We start from the raw sequence: 17719 nt of genomic DNA, 5'->3' as shown, positions 1-17719 counted from the left end.
CACCTCCCCTCCCCTCCCCTCACGCCGCCTCACTGCGGCAGTGCTGCCAATGGGTGGCCGGGACAGGGGTGGAAAGTGCCTGCCCCGGCGGCCGTGGGTTTATAGCGGAGGGGCTGGCGGGGCGGCCGCGGCAGACGGAGCAGGAGTGGCAGCATGGCAGCGACGGAGAGCGGGCGGCAGGTCGCGAACTTCGGCGCTGGGCCGGCGAAGCTGCCGCGCTCCGTGAGTAGGGGCACGGCGGGGCTGGGTGTCCTCGTTCCCGCGGCTCCCCGCGGGGCTCCGGCTGCAAAGCGAGGGATAGGGAAACTAATAAATCGTAATTAAGGAGTTTACCCGCGCAGTGCCAAAACCTGTCTTCCATTCTACAACGAACTTCCCTGATAAACTCGGATTTTTGCAAACGAGCTCGAGTGTGGTTCTTCGAATACACTCTAGGGTTTTGTTTTTTGGGTTTTTTTAGTGCTGGATGATATGGCACCAGCACCTATATCGTTAGTTTTGGGATGGGAAGTAGGACCTAGGTGCACAAAGATAGAGCTCTGTGGAGTATGAGATTTGTCAGTTGATAAATAGCATGGTAATTCCCTGAGACGCCTTTTTATAAGAAGTTATAATGTATACTCAACCCTCTGGAAAGTTGCATCAGCAGCCATGGATTATACAGTTACATATGGAGAGGGGTGGTTTCTGCCGAACTGTACGTACCTGACTATCAGTTTAAGGGTTGTGTGCTGTGGAATTTTTGTTGTTGTTCTTTTCTTAGTATCCTTCATAGTATTCTTTATTATTTTATGTGTTACTTCTTTAAAAAATTCTTTAGATAAACAGATTTGCTGCAGAGCAACTTTCTTGTTTCTATTTGTTTGTGTTTCTTTCCCCTCCCATCTCTTTTCTCGAGGAAATGCCCTTTCTGGGTAAGGTTGTAAAAAATTTTGTTGCAAAGAAATTTGTTTTTCTGTGTCGAGCTCTAGATTCCATAGGGGCTCTCACAGGCACTGCCTTCATACCCAGCTCTCTGACAGAGATGATTAAAAACTGGATTTAAGTTTGGAGGAGTGCAGGTGGGCACAGCTGAGCTCCCTATTATTAATCTGTTTGCCCTCTTGAAAATGCAGTGCTCTTGTGTGGACTCTGCTGTCACCTCGATCATTTGTTTCTCTTGATTGTGGGCTCTTGCTGCCCATGAAGCATGCAGACTCGGTAAAGCAAAAGATGGAGCAATTAATAGATTATAATGTGTGTCATAGATGTCTGTTGTGAGGCATGTGCAGAATTTCAGATTAAGAATGTTACTGACAGAATTGGATTTTATCAAGCAGTTTAGCAAGCACTACTCTAGCAGTCTGTGTGTTCTCCCTTACTTTTTTTGCCTCCTTCTCAGGCATGGATAAGTTTGCTTGTAAAATGTGGTGGTTAAAACTTCACAATCTTTTAGTTGACCTTTTGGTAGCCAGCTGTTACAGTTGACAGGCCATGCAGATACCCGGTCAGCAAGGTAGATTTCTTATTCCTGAAATTGCCCAGAGTGTGCAGTTTCTTGTCAGGGTGCATGCGTGCAGCATTTGTTTGGTTCTACTGGGGCTCCCTCTTCTCCTGCTTCCTTTAGGAGCAGCCAAGACTGTTCTGGCTCTCAGACAAGAATTTACCGAAATCAGAAGCTGCAAATCCAGTGGTTGGAATCTCATGCTACTTTGTACATACTTAAAAGCTAGAAGAGAAGGCAGAAAAAAAAAAAAAGGATGGCTGAAGCACTGCTTGGCTGGTGACCTAGTTTTTTTGGTTGTCTCAAAATTTTGCTTAATTTCTTTCTTAACTCTTAATAAGATAGAGGCTTGTCTTCAGAAAGTGTGGAACTTCATTTGGTGAAACCAGTCATTATCATGCTGGCTCAGTTTAAGATATCCAATTCCCCAAGCTGATCTTGTTATGTTGTCTTCAATACTTTGTTTGTCCTATTTGCACAAGTCAAGTGAAAGGACACAGGATGGAGTGGTGGGAGTGGGTGTTTAGGATGCATGCTTAGAAAGAGTATGTATGCAAACATTAGATGTAAGAGTTCCAAGAGTTCCATTCAACTGCTAGAAATCATTCACAAATCTGGAAATCTAGCATTTGAAATAATAACTTACAACATGGTCTCCACAACAAGCATATTATTTAAATTTGGTATCTTATGAAAAGCCTTAAGCTGCTATGAGGTACAGCAAAATTGTATTGGTAAGTATACTTCTGTTAATCTCACTTGACAAGTGTCAGGTTATTGCACTATGGGGCAGCTGGCATAGGCATGATGCATCAGAGACTCCAGATAGTGGAAAATTCCCTTAATTTATTTCTGGATTTTTTTCTTTTGATAGGTATTATTAGAAGCACAGAAAGAATTGGTGGACTACAAAGGACTTGGTATAAGTGTTCTTGGTAAGACTTAAAAAAATCTACATTTTTCATTATTTTGTTGTTTAACTGAATTGTTTAATAAGACTTCCTGGTCTTTTGGCTCCATTTCTAACACCTGTGTATCTGTGTACAGATGTGTATAGATACCATATAGATGTATAGATACCATATAGATGTATAGCATCCTTCCCATTAGGAAAGCAGTGCTCTCCTGCTGGCTGGCTTTGCACCCTCAGTTGCAGAAAAGATTTATGCATCAAGATGGTGAGCATATTATTAGTTGCTAAAAGTAGAATGTGCAGCTGTCTTTGCACAATTCAGATTAATGTTTAAATTGTACACTTACATGTGGAAGACAGCCCATGGATTTAGAAGGAATTACTGTGTAATTGTCCTTAATGTTTAATTAGCTTTACTATGTGAAGAAGCCTTGCTAAAGCTAAAAGAACAAAACAAAACCTGTACTTTTCCTGTGCTTTATTATATACTTCTCACAGCATTAGCAGCAGAGAAGGTTCTTAGCATGAGGAAGAATGAAATCTTTCTAGAGACTATTTTTTTACCCACAAATATGGTTGTTCCTAGTGGTAATAAGGTCATATGGGTGCCAAGTGTTGATGAATGGGATTTGCCTGTATCTGGACAAGACTGCAGGGATGAGTCTTCTGTGGGTGTTTAGTAGTATTTATGTACTTAAAGAGAGTAGGAACTGGGAATGACAACCTTCAGATATTTTGAGTCTGTAGTGTAAAAGGTTTAAAGCTTAACACAATTTTAAAATCACATTCATGTATTACCGTCTTCATGTTATTTCTTCTCTCTATTCCACCAAAGAAATGAGCCATCGGTCTTCAGATTTCACAAAAATTCTAAATAAAACTGAAAATCTCATGCGCGAATTGCTGTAAGTGAATTGCTTTCTGCTTATTTTTATGTTATGTGTGTGCTAGTTGCATCAGTAATGTCTAATATGGAGACCTGTTCTTGAAAGCACCTCTTTGGTGGTATTTTTCATGAGTGGCTACTGTGTATTGTAGAGTAATAACTTTGAGGAGGACATCCATCTTCTTATATGTAAATTTGATGCTTATGTTTTTGAATGTGACAATGGATTCTTATTAGGTTAAGATGTTTTTTACATGTCTAGCTGAGTTTGTTTTGAAATTTTGATTTTTGTCACCTTCATAGAATTAATGAAGGACATGAACTAAAAGAAATTAGTGCAAACAATAAAAATCAGTTCTCTGGTGGTATAAATATGATCTGAACGTTGTCCATAAGTCCTATTTCATTAACAAAGCTCTGTGGATCAGTGTTAGAATCACCAAGCAAGAGCCCTTTTTCTACTCATAGCATGACACATATTTAAAAAATTGAAATAAATATATAATGGATTAGAATTACTGTTCTCATAGTAGTTAATAATGTCGGCCATTTAACACAAATGCTTGACCCTCAGTCCAGCCAGAATCATTGACAAAGGGATTTTAATGAATAATTTGGATATGTAATTTTTGTGATTGTATGAGCAACTCTTTATTGCACTTGCTCTGCATGTATACTTTACTGTACTGTTGCACTTTCAAATTGAAGGGTCTCAGAGCTGAGCGCTACTGTAAGCACTTTGGTGACTTCATGACAGAAAAGTCATGAAGCTTCCAACAGATAAATTAAAAGTCAGCATTAATTGTGATGGAATAACTTTCAAGTCTGTGTGTACAGCTACACACAGAGTTTGTTTCATGCAGTGCCAGGGCTGGGGAGAGGAAGCTTTTTTTTCAAAGAATTTTTATCACTAAAATTCATAGCATGTACTCTTAAATATTTAAATATTTAAAATTTATTAAATATTTAGTATTTATTAAATAAGCTGTTTCTCAAGACCAGTGCTGAGGTAAGTTAGTGGGATTGATCTAACATCTAGGCAAAGAGTCTTCTAAAATGGCAGCATTCTTCCTCAGTTACAGTTAAATGCATAATATCAAGTTGTATGCATCCTGTGTCACCTGGAAATAACATAAATGGTTATTTCTTTTATGCAGAAATATACCAGACAACTACAAAGTTATTTTCCTTCAAGGAGGTGGATCTGCTCAGTTCAGTGCAGTCCCGCTTAACCTTATTGGTTTAAAGGAGGCAAGACAGGCAGATTATGTGGTTACTGGAGGCTGGTCAGCAAAAGCAGCTAAAGAAGCAGAGAAGTATGCCAAAGTAAATATCGTTCATCCCAAACTAGGAGCCTATACAAGTAAGTTGATGATTGCATCTGTCCATGTGAATGCTTAGCTTTTTGACTCGCTCTAAAAATGGATCCAATGTTGCTGTTGGGCTGTTGAATGTTAACTAGAGTTGACTGCCCAGCACTCGAAAGAATGTCTGCCATGCCCCTCTTTGTTCAGCACTGGGAGATTTATTTAATGGCTTAACATTTTCCACTAGAAAAAAATGGTAAAATGGGGCTGAGCAGATGCCAGAAAATAAGTGTCAAGACAAAAGTGTCAAAGTAGGGAAATTGTCTGGGTTCACTCAGGTTTTTTTAATATTTAACTGAGTTCTTAAGCTATTCACAGGGATATTGTGAGATATTTCAATTTCATGTACACTCAGTAATAAGAATGCTCTAAAATTCAGAAGCAGGTCTGAGATTTTAACTTGACCCAGGACATGGGATACCTGAATTCTGTTACCCTTTTAAGGTAACAGCCCTTTTAAGGGCTTTTAAGGATTCCTAAATTATTGTCTTTCCCACCAATGTGTCACTGAATATACATAAATAATTCTTGGAGCTGGAATACATGAGATCTAGTTTCTATTCCTGCTACTTTTGCTCACTTTTCTTCCCTCTTGTCCAAATTACAGCACTTGAACTAAAAAGAGTGGCAACAAGACAAAGAATATTCCCATACAAGTTAGTGTATTAACTGGCAATTAGGGCACTAACTTGGAAAGTAAGTTTATATTCTGTGAGGCACAGGAAGGAATTGAACCTACAACTTTCCAGTCTGGGGGAGTGTAATTCATCATTTCATAGCTGTAGATAAGAGGAGGCAATGGTACTGTCTCCCACCCTTCCCTCTACCTCCCATCAGGTCCTGGAGGAGAAAAGAAAAGGAGAGCAACAGGTTTATGCCAAACCTGTTCTGTGCTGTCAGGACATGCCTGTATATTGCCTGTTGACAGAGGAGATCTTAGCTTTGTAAATCAGTTGCAAAGCTTAAAATGGGAGAAAGATGGGTGACCTTGTGTTTGTTCAGCTTGGGCAAGACTTAAATGCTTCTGGGATTGCACAGAAGCAGAATTTTGGAGAGCTTTGTCAGTGGGAATTTGGATGTTTCAGTGGTTCCAAAGGCAGCAGGAAGATTCTTGGACTTAGTGTCTGAATTCCTCTGAAATGCTGTTTTGAATCCTTAGGCCAGTAGTTTGTAGTCTGCAATTACAATGGGAGGAAAATAATTTGAAGAATAAGTGGTGAAAATCAAAAAGTTTTGCAAACTTAATGATCACTCACCAGCGAATTTTGGGAATGCACTGGTGTCTTGGTTTGCAGATGCATTATCTTCCTGGTAACAACAAGATTAATAGTCTATATGGCAAAATTGTTCTTGGTTTACACTTAAGTTTCATGTTCAGGTAAAACTGCATGCCAAGAAAGTTACTTGTGACCTCTGGGTTTCTTTTTTGGCTCTTAGGCATTCCTGACCCAAGCACTTGGAATCTTAATCCGGATGCATCTTATGTGTATTATTGTGCTAATGAAACTGTTCATGGTGTGGAATTTGACTTTGTACCTGATGTCAAAGGAGCAGTCTTGGTTTGTGATATGTCATCAAACTTCCTGTCCAAACCTGTGGATGTTTCCAAGGTAAACAACTGGACATAGTGGCTGTACAAAGCATTTTCAAAATTTCATGCATATAATGAAGCACTTTGAAATGTCTGGATTTGAATGTCTCAGCATCTGAACTAGAGATGCTGAGCGGTGAAATTAAGGAAGTCGTGTTTTGTTAATTGAGTATCTGATGATAGATAGAAGTGTTGACATTTCAGGTTTAAGATTTCAATGTCTGTTTTCCTTTTTCTCATAAAAACATACTGAACTATGTTGACATTGTTCATGTTAATAGCTGCCCAAGATTATTTAGCTGCTGTGTGATCTTCACTGATGAAGAAAATACCTGCTATAAGAAAATAACAGCTAAAATAAATGTCTTCTAAATAACATTTAGTCTGTAGATAGTGTACGGCTACAGCAGGGTACTGTTAATAAGTTTTTGAATCCTGCCTCTATCATGAAAAATCTGTAACCTCTTTTAAGCTCCTAAAGCTTCCTCTGCCTCATGATTATGGTGTCTGTTTCACAGATAGTACAGGAGCAGAACATAAGCAATTACTATGTTTGTAAAGTATACTCTTTGCAGAAGTGTTATTGACTAGTGAAACAGCATGTTTGACCTTTCGTACCTGTGTGTAGCAAAATGGAGTAGTTCAACTTGGCCTTTCCTGATCTGCCTCTTTGTACAGGTGAATTTTATGATTGTTCTGAAACACCAGATGGGTTTAAAATACTGTGAACTGTGTAGGAATTTGTTTTTAGTAAATTTGCTTGGAGTAGTGTGAAATTGCAACAGGTTGCCTTGAGAATTATTTGCAGCTATTAAATAAACATTTAGCAAACTGTTGTGAAATTTGTGATTATCTTCCTCAGCTGAGTAGGTGTAAGTGCACTTTCAAATCAGAACTTCTGCTAACTCTTCTTTTAACCTACAACTTACTAATTTTCAACACATTCTCTGTTCAGCTGACTAGTATGCCTGGGGTATTACTCAGTAATAAGATTTACAAGTGAATGCATGTACCAAGTTCTTTTCTTCTTCCTTTTAAAGTTTGGTGTGATTTTCGCTGGTGCTCAGAAGAATGTTGGCTGTGCTGGAGTTACTGTTGTAATAGTACGTGAGGACTTGCTGGGATTTGCACTGAAGGAATGCCCTGTTGTACTGGATTACAAAACACAGGCAGCAAATAGCTCATTGTATAACACTCCACCGTGCTACAGGTAACTCACCCTGCTGTCTGATATCCTTTATCAGAAAGCTGCCGCACTGCCACCTGCCGCTCTTGTCTAGAAAAGCTTCCAAAGTTCCGTGTTTGCCCTCAAGCCACTGATACCTTGGAGTGTTTCACGTGATTTCTGTGAGAACATGGGAAATGTCCAGCCGTGCGACTAGTAGTCTTTGCATTGCCTGGTGCGACTCAGCCACAGAAGATGTAGCCTTTTTCAAAGTTAATATTGTATGTCATAGCTACATTGTAGAAGTTTCAGGATGCAGTTCTGGTTTACACGAGCGCAGCTCTAGTCAATTCAATGGTGATGCTTCTCTTATTGCAAGGAGGTAATTTGGTACTTAGACTTGCTTCTTGATCCTAAATATAGTTTGATTTAATTTCTTCTTGACACTGTTCTCAGCATTTGAACCTCCAGATTGCCACTGACTTTCTTTACTGGAAAATGGTAAATAATATTGTGATTAAAGTTTTAAATCGTATAATATATTACAAGAATATGTATTCTTTTAATATTTTAAAATATTTCTTGTTCTTTCTACATCTTTCACTACTGTTGGTTTTGAAATGAAACTGTAGAAGAACTTTTAAAAAGCCATTTTAGTAGCTGCTTTGGTTTTACTCTTGTAAAGTTTTGCATAATTCTTTGACTGCCATCTCAGCATTTGGTTTGGCATCCACAGATAAAATTGATCTAGCTTTATAAACATTGCTAGCAATCAAAATCATAAAATTGCCATGTGCTTGATGATTTCACCCTGCAAGAAGCAGATCAGACTACAGCTTGCTTTTTTTAAATTGTAGCTATCTTGTAGCTTCAGATAACTAGTGAAATGGTGCTTTGCTACTAGCATGCTTAGCTGTTGAGCTAGTAGTATCTACCCATTCTTATCCTGAAGAATTTTTATACCAGCATCCTCTGAAATGAGTATTTAAAGAAAATCTTCTATCTAGTTATCATTTTTTTCCCCAGAAGCTTTTAAAATTACTTTGAAAATAAAGATTTTCTTTTCAGGATAGTTTCATAATGAAATTTTATACTGATATTTAGTCTCAGCTCTTATTTTGTTTGCATGTTCCAGAATTGCAAAGTTAGGTTGCCTAATGATCTCCAACACAAGTTAAATGTACTTACTGTACAGGCCCAAAGTTCTGTGATTCCCGTATATAAATCCTATAACTTAATTCCATCATTAAAATTAGTATCACTTCAAATTTTACTCAATTTAGGTATTTCTGAATCTGCTGATTGTCACTGCAGTGTACCATTGCCATGACATAGGAGCAGCTGTCTTCATCAACAGAACGCTAAATCTTGTGAACATTTGTTTATGCCAGATGTTACAGTGCAGAACTTGTTCCCCCAAGTTGTGTGCATACTGTACAGTATGTAGTGCTGTAATTATGCATTCTTACTGGCAGCCAGTCTGCCCTGTTGGCTGGGTACACCCAGTAAGAATTAGCTATTCAATGTTTTCTGATTTTGGTCTGCTCAATGTAGCTTTGTAACATAGGCAGGATGTATGTCTTTTCCAGTGCTTGATGAAACCTCTATTTCATGATCAATTATGTGCCTGACTGCCAAGTCATACATACTGTTTTTGGACACCGTATACTTGAATATGCTAGGTTTTAAATCCAGCCATTCATGTTTTCCAAGTACAAAGCTATTTCCATTTGAAAAACTGAAGTTCTGCTTAATCTCAGTACTTGGATACCGTGTTGTTCCTCTGAATTGAAAAGCAAACCAAATCAAATTCTGCAGCCTTATTTTAGCCATTGCAAAGAACCTCTGAAAAGCAAGTGCTGCTTTAGTTGTCACTCATAGCCTTAACAGAGTAGTGGGTGGTAAAGGGAACTGAAAATAAAGTCGAACTAACAGTTTCTCCTTTCTCATCGCTGTCTTGCTGGATTTCACTTCATGCTACAGACTCACATTGGAGTATGCTCCAGAATCCAGAATGTAACAGACTGAAATGTTGGCAGGATGCACATCTGTTTGGCTTGGCCCTAACTGCCTGTTCCAGTTTAAGGAACTGGCAAAGCTTCTTAGTTCTCTTTTTCTGTGCTCTTTTCCTTGCACTTGTTAATGGTTTGCTGGCAAACAGGCAGGAAATATTAACTGAATTTGCAAAAGCTACTTCAGCAAAATGTTAAATTAAATTAAGGTGATGCTAATGGCTTTAACCTCATGGCACTACATAGTTGGCTCTTTGACCCTAATCTGTTTAGCTAAAATTAACAATGAATTTGCTCTAAAAATCTCATTTGCAAGCTCTGAAATGCATTTTGCGCTTAAAGTTGTTTCAGAAACGTTATTTTGATTGACGTAAAAGAAGGATAAAGAGTTTCAGCTGTCTGGTTTTTTGTGAATGATTCTAAGGCTGACTTCCAGGAGTTCACTTGTCCAAAAAGTTTTGCTCAAGGAAGTGAGGGCAAGATGTGAATGTGGCTCAGTATATTTGCCAAGGGCATAGTCTATACTTCACTTAAATCATTTATACTGGAATAGTTGGTAGTGTCCTGTCATAAATGTGGCAAGATTGTGCTCTCAGAGCAGTAAGGTACTTCTTGTAAAAGGCAGTCTGTAACCTTGGTTATTCTGCAGCCTTTTGGAAGTGTTCAAGGATTTGGTACTGTCATCCCTTTAGAAATAAAAAGCAGCAAAATTTTAAACAGCCTCCTGCTAGGTATGTGTTAGGGAAACTTGTAGGGTAATGTTCTCTGAGCACTCCCTTGGAATCAATAATGAAGGGATTCATAAGAATGAACTTGTTGGATATAGGCCATAAAAACTTGTGAGCAGGTTTTTATGTAAATTGTTGCAGTCGTGGGAAATGTCTGAACTTGAACAAGCTGAGTTTTGTAGCAAAAGCACAAAGGCAAAAGGCATCAAGGATTTTTTTATGTTGCACTTAGTGACTAGCATTGAAATTCTTGGTCTCAAGCCATGTGATGCCAGTAGGCTTCCAGATCTCTACTAAGAACTTGACTGGTAACAGTCAAGTGTGGTACATCATAATTTGTTTCACCAAACTTCACTGTTCATGTGGGCAAAAGGTCTTTGTAGACAGAAATGGGTTCTTAACATTAGAGTTCTTAACATTTTTGAAAATATGGTTACATTTCTGGCATATTAATGTACATGTATTTGAGATTTACTCCTGCATTTTTGCTAGATTAGCTGCACAGGGCAAATGCTGTTAACTTTTTTTGCTAAATCTGGCTCCTGCTAGGCAGTTGTGTAGTCCTTCTGGGCAGGACCTGAGAGGCAGTTGTGTAGGCAATGAATTGGCAGTGCATGCAGCGTGTCTGGGGGTGTCTTTAGGCGCTCTGCTGGGCTGCATAAATTAGCCTGCACGGACATGTCCTTCTGTGGTACAAAGGATTAAAATGGGTCCAACAGATATGTGTGACATTTGAATTTCAGGATATTTTATCCTGTGTCCAGATATCATTATCTGAGTTGTCATAACTTGTAAAATAGTCTAGGTTTTGATTTGTTAATCTTAAGTGCCCTTAAATCAAACATGGCATTGTGTTACTGAAAGATTTTGTGAACTATTAGGCAAGACTTATTTTTTTCCTGTTTGAATAATTTCACTGAAAAATGTTTTTTCATTTTGCAGTATTTATATCATGGGATTGGTACTAGAATGGATAAAGAATAATGGTGGAGCTGCAGCTATGGATAAACACAGTTTAATCAAGTCACGGATGATTTATGATATTATAGACAAATCTAATGGATTTTATGCGTAAGTTCCTATGCTTTTCCCCTTTGCTTCAATATTTGCTACATAACCAAACATTCATAAATTTTGAGAGTTTAATTGTATTTTTGAAGTCACCTTTTTTGAGGACTCCTAGAGATACCATTTGAGCAAACCATTCGCTTGGTAACTGTCTAAGGATAAGTTTCATTCCAGTAGGAAGTTATTTCAACTTATCATGTTGATCAGTAGTGAACCCTACTAAAAACGTATTCTAAACTGCATAAAACAGGAGTGTGGGAGAAGAGTATACAAAGAACAGATATGCAGATTCTGGTTTGTATGCTTACAGAATCTCTTGGTGGCATGTAGGCCAAAACAGAAAAAATTGCCTGTAAGAAATTGTAGAGACCCCTTTGCCTTGTATTTTGCCTACCACCTTCCAGGAGTCAAAGACTCTGCTTTGTCTCTGTCAAGCAGAACATTTTTATTGCTAATTATGCTAAGTTCTGAAACACTTCTTGAAGTAAAATAGAAAGATCAGACCTCAAAATGGAATATATTTTTTTAATGTACTTTATGCACAGTTGATTTTCTTCAGTTATTTTTGCTGGCTTTCCAAAGCAGATTTAACCCTCTTGACTTTTACACAGAATAGCAAGGTACTTTTTGAGCTCATAGGACCTGTGCATAGTTAAAAGCTGGTACTCTAATAATTTTATTATTTGCCAAGTTCAGACTACTAATTGACCATGAAACTGCAAAATATTTTCTTTCACCTTCAGGGCAAAAGCAACAGTATGGGACCTAATTTACTTTCAAGTCCAAGTTAGGATAGAGCAAATTAAATTTGGATTTTAAATTAGAGCTGTCTGCAGTCATAATTGTCAGGGATAAAGTTTCATCATAATATTTAATACATTCTTCTTATTCATTTAGTTAATGAAAACAGCTTTGCCTTTAGTGTCATCATGATCAGGATTGTGATCCTACTCCAGGGAAATCCTGGGGGTTTTTCATAGACGTCAGAAAGCAAATGAAGCCTTGAAAAAAACATTTTGTGACAAACAGAAATCTGTATCAGGCAAGTTGGTCTGTAAGGCAATGTGTGGGAAATGCAATGCAAATTGGATGGTAAATAGTCAGTTGGGAAAGCAGAACAAGCTTCACTAACTGAGCTGTATGCAGCTTTCTAAGCAATACAGTTAAGACTGTGAATTTTTAAATTGTGTCTATAACTTAAAAGAAGACTTAATTTGAAGCTGCCTTGCCAGCTGTAACGTGGCACTTGATCTGTGGCGCGCTTCCCTGAGTAAGCCAGGTGACAAGCCATTTAGCAAATGGAACCTTTCTTCCATGAAGTGCTCTGTGCCATTTGTAGTTTGTTTTTCAATGTCTGTGCACTGAGTTACATCAGATTGCCTAGTAGCAACTGTATATTCTAAAACTAAAGCATGGCTGCAGTAATTCACATATGGGAGTGCTCAGAAGCATAGGCCTTTTTGAACATCATTTTCCTGGTTGAAGGAAAATGATGTTCAAAAAAGGAAGTAGAAGGAAATCTACCTGAAGTAGATTTGCACAGGCATGTGTTATGATGGATTTTTCTTTTCTTTTCATCATGGAGACATCTGGACAAAGGACCAAGAGAGGAACTAAAAAGAATGATACTCATTGTCTCTCATTATGCTATTTCCAATTAGCAGAATAGGTATGAAATCCATCTGCTGTTTATGAACACTCATTTATATTGAATGTCTGCAAGAATCTACATCACAGACTGAGAAAAAAATAAATCTGAAGGCTTCAGATCTCTTTATAAGTAGAAACACTAAAAAAGATATTTAAATCTTCTCTTCCTCCCCTGTAATTTCTTAGCTTCACAAAATAGTTGAAGAGAAATTACACAGATCTGGAGTTTTCCACTTCAGATTAAATTTTTAGGAAATTCAGGAATTGTGATGCATCTCCTGTAATGCTATGGCCATGTATGCACTGCAAGATTTGTTCTAGAGATACCTCATCTTTGCTTCATGATTCTGAGTAATGTTAATTTAGAAGGTGGACTGAAATCACTAACAGAAGTTTCTAATGTCTATGAAAATTTACTTATGCTGTGTTCTTATGTTTCCTTTAGTTCTGTTTAGCTGAGTGTAATTCTGGTAGCACTTTTGGCTAGTTGAGAAGTCAATCTTCGAAGAGGAAGAGAAGAAACTGCTTTAGACTTAGTCAAAATTCCCTGTAATTACCTCACCTAGCCTAATTAACCTTTTTTTTATACTTGGTTAAAAAAGGAAGGTTGCTCTCTTTCACAGAAAGTATTACCAGTTTTGATTGTGAAGGATTGATTTTGGTTTTAAACAGGTGTGATTATTCATTTCTCAAACTGCATATAGCTGAAATACAAATTTAGCACAAAGTGGGTTAAGCATTACATTCTGCAACCTTTCTAGATGTCCAGTGGAGAGAAAGAGCCGAAGCAGAATGAATGTACCTTTCCGCATTGGCAGTGTCAAGGGTGATGAAGCCCTGGAGAAGAAATTCCTTGAGAAGGCTGTGGAACTTAACATGATATCTCTGAAAGGACATCGGTAAGTATTGGTCAAGTGAGTCTCTGTGCTGTGCAGAGTAATCTGTTACTACAGTGGTACAGCATCAGGCATTGTGCATTGACTTACTGGCCTTTCTCACGCGTAAGCTGTTCCTCATACTGGTTTGGCAACCCTTGACAATAGCAGTCTAGAGATTGTAATCAGAGACTGCTGGTGGCTCAGCTACTTGTGTAGGTGAAGTGGGGGGCTTCAGAGAGCTTTATCTTTAATTCTGCTCTCTTCTGCAAATCTATGCAGATGCTAAAGATATCTTTTGAGGTCAGATTGTATCGGTGTATAAAATCTCTCAGATGGCTTGTCTGCCTGGTTGCAAGAGTTCTTTCCAATGTTCAGTATTGTTTGTGGGATTAGTTTTTTGATGTCATTGGGCAACAGCTTTGGAGCTGTAAATAACTAATAAATACTAAGCTTCTCTGGACTGCAAGCCTGCCTTGAAGGAATTAAATATTGCTTCCCCTGCACATAAATGTGAATTTTATAATTTTAGAGTAGGAATAGATTTAAATGTCTGTGACTGCTACTAATGTCTTTTTTTAGAATATACAAAACTTTTCTGGTTCTTTTTTTTTTTTTTTCTCTCCTACTTGCAATTCAGGTCTGTGGGAGGAATCCGTGCCTCTTTATATAATGCGGTGACTGTAGAAGATGTTCAGAAGCTTGCAACATTCATGAGAAGCTTCATGCAGATGCATCAGTCATAAAGGCCCGTGGCTTAGAGCCATGCTGCACATCTGTGAAATAAAAGCTAAAGGGTTTTAACATGACTGTGGTACTCCACAGCTGCAGCGCACAAGTTTTATTTTCTTTTAGTTCCTGTAGCAATATTAATTAACTGAATGGAACAGAGGCCCAGTCTTGCAGTGATGTGGCAACTTTGGCTTTGCTGAGGATCCCCAGACTGATCATGATTGATTGTAAAATTTGAAAATGTGTAGTTAAAACATGAATAACATTTTAAGATGGTATGGATCTGAGTCTTTCTCAATTCTAGTTACAAGTGACTTCAGTAATGCCTCCTTTTTAGTAAAATTTAGGAAGCAAAATTTGTCATAAGCTCTCCATAATGCTTTACAAATACTCTCTGACTGCATAATGAAGGTAAACTGACACGGTCTCTAGGGACATCTAGTTGATTTATTGGGTATATTCCAACAGTGTAACACCAGTAGTATTTAGGAGTTAACACCAGCATGCCTAACTTGAGAATCTGGCCTTTTGACTACTGCTCCAATGCTAGAAGTACTTTCATAACCATTGCAATTAATTGTGGTTAAAGTCTGCCAGACTGGGCCTTTTTTCCTACTAACATTTATTAGTTTAAACCTAAGATTCATGAGTCTGATTAAATAAATTTCTAAGATGTTTTTTATTTCTCTATACATCTTGTATATTAAACTCCTAGGTTGTTATTGTTACATTCTTATTTTTGGGCATGCATATTTGCTGCTGCAAAAAAGTTTCTTTTCATTTGTTAACCTAGTGCCAGACTGGATTGCTGTATTCCACTCAATGAGCCTGTGACTTTCTCTGCACTGACTTTGAGCCCAAAGTGCAGCAGACTTCTTAAGTATTTTCCCTCTCTACTTGTCCAGTGTTTGTTCTACCTTTTCATTCTTTCACTTGTTTAGCCTTTTATATGTGGAACTTTGTCCAGCTGGAGTAAATAATAGTCTTCTCTGCCTTTTCCTGACACTGCAGTGTAATTTTGGTCCCACTTTCTCACTTGGTCCTTCTAGCTTATTGCACACTTTGATACTCTGGGCTAGAGAGGTCACGGTGGTTATGCAAAAATTTTCAGAGGATCTCCTGTTGTAGAACCCTGGAATTACTCTTTTATCTCAGCTTGTGACTTTACTGCCAATGTCCATATATTGACTTGAATCTCCTACTTTAACTTGTGTAGAAGATATCTGCTATTGTCAGAGTGTTTAGTATTGCTACATCTGGTTTCAGACTAAACTCTTTGGCACACAATGGGGATTTCTTTTTTTTTTAATTTTTGTGTAACGTCAGTACAGTGGTAACAATTTATTAATGATAATGATGTACTATCCCTTTGTTCATGGAATCTCAGAGCAAGTCAATGGAATGTGCTAGGATTGAGTTACATTCCTATCTGAAAAGTCATCATTTTAAGACTACTATTTGGAGATTTCTGTCAACTTAGTGTTACTTAAATAAATTATGTGAAAAAAATAAAATCTAATCATGTCATGATGTGAAGTACCATTGTGTTTGAAACTTTTTGATTTTTGTCATTTTCAGGATGAAAATCAAGACTAATATGTGTTAGAATTTTAGATTCTGGTATACTCCTTTTCCCTAAAAAGCAAGCTTCCCTCCTGTATGTTTTATTTCTGTGCAAGAAGAGTCTTTCCTATAGGAGCCATGGAAACAAAAGTATTATTATGAATGCTTAAAGAACCCTATTTGCCCTGCCAATTACAAATATCTAATTTGGATTCCATATTAAGCTTTTTAACTTCATAAATTTCTTTTTCTGAGTTTTGTGTACTTGCTTGCAGCTGTAACTCTGGCTTATCTCTTTCTAAAAAACAGCCAACCTTTGCATTTTATAGTAGCCTTGCATTCCTCTTAGCAAGCATGCTTTTGTGTGTGTTTACAAGAAAAGTTTGTGCTGATTTGTGCAGCTGATTCATGAGTTTGACAAGGAACTTCTTGCTGCTTCTGAATTGTGCTTAGCATCTTGTCAAATTTTTTAACTCAGTAACGCAAAAATCTTGTAGAAATTAAATACAGAGTGAAGACTGCATTAAGCAGACAATGGTAGACTGAATACCAAGTGAGGGGCATACAGGGAATACAGAAGCATGTATCTGAATAAATTATTTACTTGAGGTTTGTTTCAGACCTATCCATGCAGCAATTCTAGCCTTCCAAGCTGTTTGCCTGTATTTGGGGTTTTGAGCCCCCCTTGTGGACAGCTAAATCCTGATTCTCCCATATCAGATTTGTAGGAGGAATTTCAGCAACCTGTTGCTGAGACTCTTGGTCTTTTTTTCTCATCAGCACTTACAAATGGAGTTAGCAATTTCAGTGTTTGGAAGCAGGGCTCTTTTGGTGTGATATGAATACTCTGAAGACATTAAAAGGTGTTCAAAAATAAAGAAAATACTGGTCTCACCTGAGTTGGCTCAAATGGAGGGGGAATCATAAGACAAGTTTTTCAATGAACAATTCTTTGAATTCCTTTTCTAATAAATCATTTCTATCTCCTAGCTCTTGTGTTTGATTTCACAAAAGCATGTTCTAGCATTCTCCTTTGTAGTAAAGAAGTCTCTGGCCACTGTCTTTCCCAGACCTGGCCTAAAAGGAGAAAGCTGCATGCTCCCTCTGTATCTGCAGTGTTCAGTGAGGGATGCTTTAGCCCAGGTGTCAACTGTCCTTCAGGAAGGTATCATATCCCAGAGATTCCTGTCAGCTGTCTACAATAAGAACTTCCTATGGTAGTTAACATCTGTAAGCCAAGCAAGACTTAAATAAGAACTGGAAGTCTGGATTGCCACATCCCTGTTTAACTAGTAATTCTAGTGGAGAGAAATGATTCATACAGGCAGCAGTGTGGAGGAGTCCTGCTCTTCTGTAAGCTGATGCTCTATATTTTCCTGTTCTCCTGTTTCTGTTTAAATTAATCCCATTTTTTTCTTTTCAACTCGTAACTTAATATTTTTCAATACACCCAGGCATGTTTGGATATAAAAAGCTTAAGCCTATTCCTAACATTCAAGCAAGTGTTTGGAATGTAGCAGGAATAAAAGACATATACTGATATATTAGTAGTTGCAGAGGTATGCTGAAAGCGTTACTAGGTCTGGCACTATATTGGTATATGTTTAATTTTCACTGTATTTCATTGTCTGGGTAGAAAATAAAATGAGGATGATCCTTTTTGTACTTAATAATGATATACCTAAT

The 17719-nt window shown here is 37.8% G+C and overlaps 1 protein-coding gene across 1 annotated transcript; it reads left to right on the top strand.

Annotated features, from left to right (window-relative positions):
* On the top strand, positions 1 to 16009 carry PSAT1 (phosphoserine aminotransferase 1). The gene is made up of 9 exons (XM_054651920.2): positions 1 to 222; positions 2358 to 2418; positions 3232 to 3301; positions 4440 to 4645; positions 6087 to 6259; positions 7281 to 7450; positions 11088 to 11216; positions 13625 to 13762; positions 14379 to 16009. Exons 1-9 carry the CDS (start codon positions 154 to 156, stop codon positions 14482 to 14484), a joined length of 1122 nt encoding a protein of 373 aa, XP_054507895.2. The 5' UTR covers positions 1 to 153; the 3' UTR covers positions 14485 to 16009.
* The last annotated feature ends 1710 nt before the right edge of the window (positions 16010 to 17719 follow it).

This window comes from Agelaius phoeniceus, chromosome Z (genome assembly GCF_051311805.1).
Source record: "Agelaius phoeniceus isolate bAgePho1 chromosome Z, bAgePho1.hap1, whole genome shotgun sequence".
NCBI classification, from domain to species: domain Eukaryota; kingdom Metazoa; phylum Chordata; class Aves; order Passeriformes; family Icteridae; genus Agelaius; species Agelaius phoeniceus.
The sequence above is the reverse complement of the archived record's forward strand: the minus strand, read 5'-3'. Positions and strand labels throughout refer to the sequence as shown.